Below are 8,587 nucleotides of genomic sequence, written 5' to 3'. Positions count from 1 at the left end.
CTGCAGGTGCAGCTGGCTGTAGTGGACAGGTCATAAGTTTGCTGTGTGGACCTGCAGGTGTAGCTGGCTATAATGGACAGGGCATAAGTTTGCTGTGTAGACCTGCAGGTGCAGCTGGCTGTAGTGGACAGGTCATAAGTTTGCTGTGTGGACCTGCAGGTGTAGCTGGCTATAATGGACAGGGCATAAGTTTGCTGTGTGGACCTGCAGGTGCAGCTGGCTATAATGGACAGGGCATAAGTTTGCTGTGTGGACCTGCAGGTGCAGCTGGCTGTAGTGGACAGGTCATAAGTTTGCTGTGTGGACCTGCAGGTGTAGCTGGCTATAATGGACATGGCATAAGTTTGCTGTGTAGACCTGCAGGTGCAGCTGGCTATAATGGACAGGTCATAAGTTTGCTGTGTGGACCTGCAGGTGCAGCTGGCTATAATGGACAGGTAATAAGTTTGCTGTGTGGACCTGCAGGTGCAGCTGGCTATAATGGACAGGTAATAAGTTTGCTGTGTAGACCTGCAGGTGTAGCTGGCTATAATGGACAGGTAATAAGTTTGCTGTGTGGACCTGCAGGTGTAGCTGGCTGTAATGGACAGGTCATAAGTTTGCTGTGTGGACCTGCAGTTGTAGCTGGCATAAGTTTGCTGTGTAGACATTCAGGTGTAGCTGGCTATAATTACATGAGCTGTGTCATCACAAATTATTACGCCAGCCTCATGCTGCTGTCATAACCCTTACCCTGGTTGCCTGCTGCTTGTCGGTTTGTAATTGGCTGTGTAGAACTATTTTTTCTCTCTCAGGAGTGTCTGCATACTCACGACTCTGCATGTGTAGGAATACATGCACTTCAGGCTGAGTTGGATAATGATTATCTTGAGGGAGACGTCATACGAAGCTTGGCACTGCCACAATTCCATGGCAACCAAAAAATCGTCTGTTCGACTTTACCCCACAACAGCCGATCTGTCAGCCAGTAGACAGGTTTAGGGTACAATTGCTTTTACCGTAGATTTCTAAATTGTTCCCTCTTGTTTTTTGCTGTATAACACAAGTCTCTTCAGATGGTTACATGTAGATGTAGAACAGTGCATTATTTGATCAGTTTTCTTTCTGCTATATTAACTTTTAACACGTGGATACAAAAGTCCTCTGCCTGCAACAATAAATAAAGATATCAGTACATGTTTATTAGCATTACAGAAAACAAGATAGTTATTTAACCCAGTTCCTCAACGTTTTTGCATATAAAGTAGCAGCTTTCAGTGCAAATTATGCACCTTTTTAATTTAATTTTGGAAATTAAACTACATTGGTTGGGTTGAGCAATTTCAGGGCCTTACAAAAAGTATAACTTTGTCAGTCTACAGGGAATAATATCTTCAGAATATGCTTAAATTAACATGCGAACATGTAAACATGTGAACATGCGAACATGTAAACATGCAAAAAGGCTGAAGAATTACCGTAACTCAACCAGTAAGTCAGTAATGGTCAGACTGGTTATGTTTTGAGGTGACCTCAGAGTCAGTAATGGTCAGGCTGGTTATGTTTTGAGGTGACCTCAGAGTCAGTAATGGTCAGGCTGGTTATGTTTTGAGGTGACCTCAGAGTCAGTAATGGTCAGGCTGGTTATGTTTTGAGGTGAACTCAGAACGTGTGTAGATGTTTATGATGTTAGCACTGTTCACTGGAGCATCGTCCGAGAAGCGTTATTGATCTGTTATTGATCAGTGATTGATCTGTGATTGATTGTGTCGGTGTATCGAATGCTCCTAAATTGGAGTGGTTTGTCATGGCAGTGTGCCAGCAGTTGTCTGGTCTCTATGTCAGCTGTGCCGCTCAATAGTCCGGGTCAGACAGATTTCTGAATGAGTTGGGTGTGAGAGGATTGGATGTATATGTCCGTCCTGAGAACTAAGAATATGATTCTACAACACCAGTACTGCTTAATATGTACGGTTTATTTGCTGCATGTTTTTCCTCTTTTGCTGTGTCCACACTCTTGTATATGTACATTCGCATATACCTCTGCAGCAATTTTAGTTGATTAAATTGAAGTTTAGATCCTGTTTTACATTAATACAATGTAAATGTATATATGGTATACATGGTTTCTTATGACCCAAGTTCTGTTTCAACATTTTCCAATGCATTGTACATAATAGATTCACCTTCAAGATTTTCATGAAGTAATGATGAGATATGAAATCCAATTCATTTAAAGAGCTACTTTAGTGCTGAAAAAGCAAGGTTAAATGTTAAGGATTGAGATGGTCGAAATTGCTTTTTTAAATTGTAGAAAAGAATGCATTGGGAGGATAATATAGAAACAAAATTTCTTTGTTTGTTTCTAATTGTGCCTGGTGTGATGTCATGCAAGAAGACTAGATGTCACCCATCACTGACGTAAAACCACAAATGATGCTGTGCTCCCAATCATGCATGACGTTGTTTCAGCGTAATTGCCTTACTCAACATCATATCTGCCTGATTCAGTTAATATAATTAATATTATCATGTCACATCAGGAAAACATTATGGAAACTGCCATGGAAAGTCTAGAGGATTTTGTTTTTGAGGACTCTTTAATATAGGAATTAAATAGTGTATATTCTTGTAGTGTACATTACAAAATTTACAAATTCTTTAATTTGTGTATGAAGCTTGGTATTTTGAATTTGTTTCCTTTTGCTTTCCCTTGCTACCGATTCAAAGTTAAAACTTGTCAATGGCCATTCCACTTGCTCTGTACAAGCGCACCATTGTCAGCCTACAACCGGACAACTGCCACACCACTGGCTCACAGCAGTCACACTACTGCCAGACAAGAAGCACACAACTGTCACTCTACTGGCTCACAGCAGTCACATCACTGCCTGACAAGAAGTACACAACTGTCATACTATTGGCTCACAGCAGTCACACCACTGCCAGATAAGAAGCACACAACTGTCATACTATTGGATCACAACAGTCACACCACTGCCAGACAAGAAGCACACAACTGTCACACTACTGGCTCACAGCAGTCACACCACTGCCAGACAAGAAGCACACAACTGTCATACTATTGGATCACAACAGTCACACCACTGCCAGACAAGAAGCACACAACTGTCACACAACTGGCTCACAGCAGTCACACCACTGCCTGACAAGAAGCACACAACAGTCACACTACTGGATCACAGCAGTCACACCACTGCCAAATAAGAAGCACACAACTGTCACACTATTGGATCACAACAGTCACACCACTGCCAGACAAGAAGCACACAACAGTCACATTACTGGATCACAGCAGTCACACCACTGCCAGATAAGAAGCACACAACAGTCACACTACTGGCTCACAGCAGTCACACCACTGCCAGACAAGAAGCACACAACAGTGACATTACTGGATCACAACAGTCACACCACTGCCAGATAAGAAGCACACAACAGTCACACTACTGGCTCACAACAGTCACACCACTGCCAGATAAGAAGCACACAACTGTCATACTATTGGATCACAACAGTCACACCACTGCCAGACAAGAAGCACACAACAGTCACACTACTGGATCACAACAGTCACACCACTGCCTGACAAGAAGCACACAACTGTCACACTACTGGATCACAGCAGTCACACCACTGCCAGACAAGAAGCACGCAACTGTTACACTACTGGCTCACAACAGTCACACCACTGCCAGATAAGAAGCACACAACTGTCACACTACTGGCTCACAGCAGTCACATCACTGCCAGACAAGAAGCACACAACTGTCACACTACTGGCTCACAACAGTCACACCACTGCCAGATAAGAAGCACACAACTGTCATACTATTGGATCACAACAGTCACACCACTGCCAGACAAGAAGCACACAACTGTCATACTATTGGATCACAACAGTCACACCACTGCCAGACAAGAAGCACACAACAGTCACACTACTGGCTCACAGCAGTCACACCACTGCCAGACAAGAAGCACACCACTGTCACACTACTGGCTCACAGCAGTCACACCACTGCCAGACAAGAAGCACACAACTGTTACACTACTGGCTCACAACAGTCACACCACTGCCTGACAAGAAGCAGACAACTGTCACACTACTGGCTCACAGCAGTCACACCACTGCCAGATAGAAGCACACAACTGTCACACTACTGGCTCACAGCAGTCACATCACTGCCAGACAAGAAGCACACAACTGTCACACTACTGGCTCACAACAGTCACACCACTGCCAGACAAGAAGCACACAACTGTTACACTACTGGCTCACAACAGTTACACCACTGCCTGACAAGAAGCACACAACTGTCACACTACTGGCTCACAGCAGTCACACCACTGCCAGACAAGAAGCACACAACTGTTACACTACTGGCTCACAACAGTCACACCACTGCCAGACAAGAAGCATACAACTGTTACACTACTGGCTCACAACAGTCACACCACTGCCAGATAAGAAGCACACAACTGTCACACTACTGGCTCACAGCAGTCACATCACTGCCAGACAAGAAGCACACAACTGTCACACTGCTGGCTCACAACAGTCAGACCACTGCCAGACAAGAAGCACACAACTGTCACACTGCTGGATCACAGCAGTCACACCACTGCCAAATAAGAAGCACACAACTGTCATACTATTGGATTACAGCAGTCACACCACTGCCAGACAAGAAGCACACAACTGCCACACTGCTGGATCACAGCAGTCACACCACTGCCAGACAAGAAGCACACAACTGCCACTCTGCTGGCTCACAGCAGTCAGACCACTGCCAGACAAGAAGCACACAACTGTCACACTGCTGGATCACAGCAGTCACACCACTGCCAGATAAGAAGCACACAACTGTCATACTATTGGATCACAACAGTCACACCACTGCCAGACAAGAAGTACACAACTGTCATACTACTGGATCACAGCAGTCACACCACTGCCAGACAAGCACACAACTGTCACACTACTGGCTCACAACAGTCACACCACTGCCAGACAAGAAGTACACAACTGTCATACTGTTGGCTCACAGCAGTTACACCACTGCCAGACAAGAAGTACACAACTGTCACACTATTGGATCACAACAGTCACACCACTGCCAGACAAGAAGCACACAACTGTCATACTACTGGATCACAGCAGTCACACTACTGCCAGACAAGCAGACAACTGTCACACTACTGGATCACAGCAGTCACACCACTGCCAGACAAGAAGCACACAACAGTCACACTACTGGATCACAGCAGTCACACCACTGCCAGATAAGAAGCACACAACTGCCACACTACTGGCTCACAGAAGTCACACTACTGCCAGACAAGAAGCACACAACTGCCACACTACTGGATCACAACAGTCACACCACTGCCTGACAAGAAGCAGACAACTGTCACACTACTGGATCACAGCAATCACACCACTGCCAGACAAGAAGCACACAACTGCCACACTGCTGGATCACAGCAGTCACACCACTGTCAGACAAGAAGCACACAACAGTCACACTACTGGCTCACAGAAGTCACACTACTGCCAGACAAGAAGCACACAACAGTCACACTACTGGATCACAGAAGTCACACTACTGCCAAACAAGAAGCACACAACTGCCAGACTACTGGATCACAGCAGTCACACCACTGCCAGACAAGCACACAACTGTCACACTACTGGCTCACAACAGTCACACCACTGCCAGACAAGAAGTACACAACTGTCATACTGTTGGCTCACAGCAGTTACACCACTGCCAGACAAGAAGTACACAACTGTCACACTACTGGCTCACAACAGTCACACCACTACCAGACAAGAAGCACACAACTGTCATACTATTGGATCACAACAGTCACACTACTGCCAGATAAGAAGCACACAACTGTCACACTATTGGATCACAACAGTCACACCACTGCCAGACAAGAAGTACACAACTGTTACACTACTGCCTCACAGCAGTCACACCACTGCCAGACAAGAAGCACACAACTGTCATACTATTGGATCACAACAGTCACACCACTGCCAGACAAGAAGCACACAACTGTCATACTATTGGATCACAACAGTCACATCACTGCCAGACAAGAAGCACACAACTGCCACATTTCTGGATCACAGCAGTCACACTACTGCCAGACAAGAAGCACACAACTGCCACACTACTGGATCACAGCAGTCACACTACTGCCAGACAAGAAGCACACAACTGCCACACTACTGGCTCACAGAAGTCACACTACTGCCAGACAAGAAGTACACAACTGTTACACTACTGGCTCACAGCAGTCACACTACTGCCAGACAAGAAGCACACAACAGTCATACTACTGGATCACAGCAGTCACACTACTGCCAGACAAGCAGACAACTGTCACACTACTGGATCACAGCAGTCACACCACTGCCTGACAAGAAGCACACAACTGTCACACTACTGGATCACAGCAGTCACACCACTGCCAGATAAGAAGCACACAACTGCCACACTACTGGCTCACAGAAGTCACACTACTGCCAGACAAGAAGCACACAACTGCCACACTACTGGATCACAACAGTCACACCACTGCCTGACAAGAAGCAGACAACTGTCACACTACTGGATCACAGCAATCACACCACTGCCAGACAAGAAGCACACAACTGCCACACTGCTGGATCACAGCAGTCACACCACTGCCAGACAAGAAGCACACAACAGTCACACTACTGGCTCACAGAAGTCACACTACTGCCAGACAAGAAGCACACAACAGTCACACTACTGGATCACAGAAGTCACACTACTGCCAGACAAGAAGCACACAACTGCCACACTACTGGATCACAGCAGTCACACCACTGCCAGACAAGCACACAACTGTCACACTACTGGCTCACAACAGTCACACCACTGCCAGACAAGAAGTACACAACTGTCATACTGTTGGCTCACAGCAGTTACACCACTGCCAGACAAGAAGTACACAACTGTCACACTATTGGATCACAACAGTCACACCACTACCAGACAATAAGCACACAACTGTCATACTATTGGATCACAACAGTCACACTACTGCCAGATAAGAAGCACACAACTGTCACACTATTGGATCACAACAGTCACACCACTGCCAGACAAGAAGTACACAACTGTTACACCACTGCCTCACAGCAGTCACACCACTGCCAGACAAGAAGCACACAACTGTCATACTATTGGATCACAACAGTCACACCACTGCCAGACAAGAAGCACACAACTGTCATACTATTGGATCACAACAGTCACATCACTGCCAGACAAGAAGCACACAACTGCCACACTACTGGATCACAGCAGTCACACTACTGCCAGACAAGAAGCACACAACTGCCACACTACTGGATCACAGCAGTCACACTACTGCCAGACAAGAAGCACACAACTGCCACACTACTGGCTCACAGAAGTCACACTACTGCCAGACAAGAAGCACACAACTGCCACACTACTGGATCACAACAGTCACACCACTGCCTGACAAGAAGCAGACAACTGTCACACTACTGGATCACAGCAATCACACCACTGCCAGACAAGAAGCACACGACTGCCACACTGCTGGATCACAGCAGTCACACCACTGCCAGACAAGAAGCACACAACTGCCACTCTGCTGGCTGACAGCAGTCAGACCACTGCCAGACAAGAAGCACACAACTGCCACACTGCTGGATCACAGCAGTCACACCACTGCCAGACAAGAAGCACACAACTGCCACTCTGCTGGCTCACAGCAGTCAGACCACTGCCAGACAAGAAGCACACAACTGTCACACTGCTGGATCACAGCAGTCACACCACTGCCAAATAAGAAGCACACAACTGTCATACTATTGGATTACAGCAGTCACACCACTGCCAGACAAGAAGCACACAACTGCCACACTGCTGGATCACAGCAGTCACACCACTGCCAGACAAGAAGCACACAACTGCCACTCTGCTGGCTCACAGCAGTCAGACCACTGCCAGACAAGAAGCACACAACTGTCACACTGCTGGATCACAGCAGTCACACCACTGCCAGACAAGAAGCACACAACTGCCACACTACTGGATCACAGCAGTCACACCACTGCCAGACAAGAAGCACACAACTGCCACTCTGCTGGCTCACAGCAGTCACACTACTGTCAGACAAAAACCACACAACTGTTACACTACTGGCTCACAGTAGTCACGCCACTGCCAGACAAGAAGCACACAACTGCCACTCTGCTGGCTCACAGCAGTCACACTACTGTCAGACAAAAACCACACAACTGTTACACTACTGGCTCACAGCAGTCACACCACTGCCAAATAAGAAGCACACAACTGCCACACTAGTGGCAGGCATTTGGCACAACTGTATACATGCACATACATCTGTTTTACATGTGCATTTCTACATCTGACTGACACGGAGATCTTCACTTCAGAAAAAGCACACATTTAGCTGTGGACAAAGTGCAGGTGTCTGAAGGAATTCCATTCACCTGTGTCATTGATTACAGGCGTGTCTATAGATATAGTCTAGCTAGTAGGTGACC

At 46.5% G+C, this 8,587-nt stretch overlaps 2 protein-coding genes across 7 annotated transcripts in view; one reads left to right on the top strand and one right to left on the bottom strand.

Annotated features, from left to right (window-relative positions):
* The window catches only part of LOC135462632 (mucin-3B-like), a 2,184-nt gene extending 1,534 nt beyond the window's left edge, over positions 1 to 650 (bottom strand). Inside the window, exon 1 of the mRNA XM_064739856.1 lies at positions 1 to 650. This exon is cut by the window's left edge and continues 1,534 nt beyond it. Coding sequence (XP_064595926.1) covers positions 1 to 650 — 650 coding nt within the window.
* The window catches only part of LOC135462441 (coronin-2B-like), an 85,794-nt gene that overhangs the window by 35,590 nt on the left and 41,617 nt on the right, over positions 1 to 8,587 (top strand). The window lies entirely within an intron of this gene.

Source organism: Liolophura sinensis, chromosome 2 (genome assembly GCF_032854445.1).
Source record: "Liolophura sinensis isolate JHLJ2023 chromosome 2, CUHK_Ljap_v2, whole genome shotgun sequence".
Classification (NCBI taxonomy): Eukaryota; Metazoa; Mollusca; class Polyplacophora; order Chitonida; family Chitonidae; genus Liolophura; species Liolophura sinensis.
Note: the sequence above shows the minus strand (reverse complement) of the source record. Positions and strands in the feature narration are given on the sequence as shown.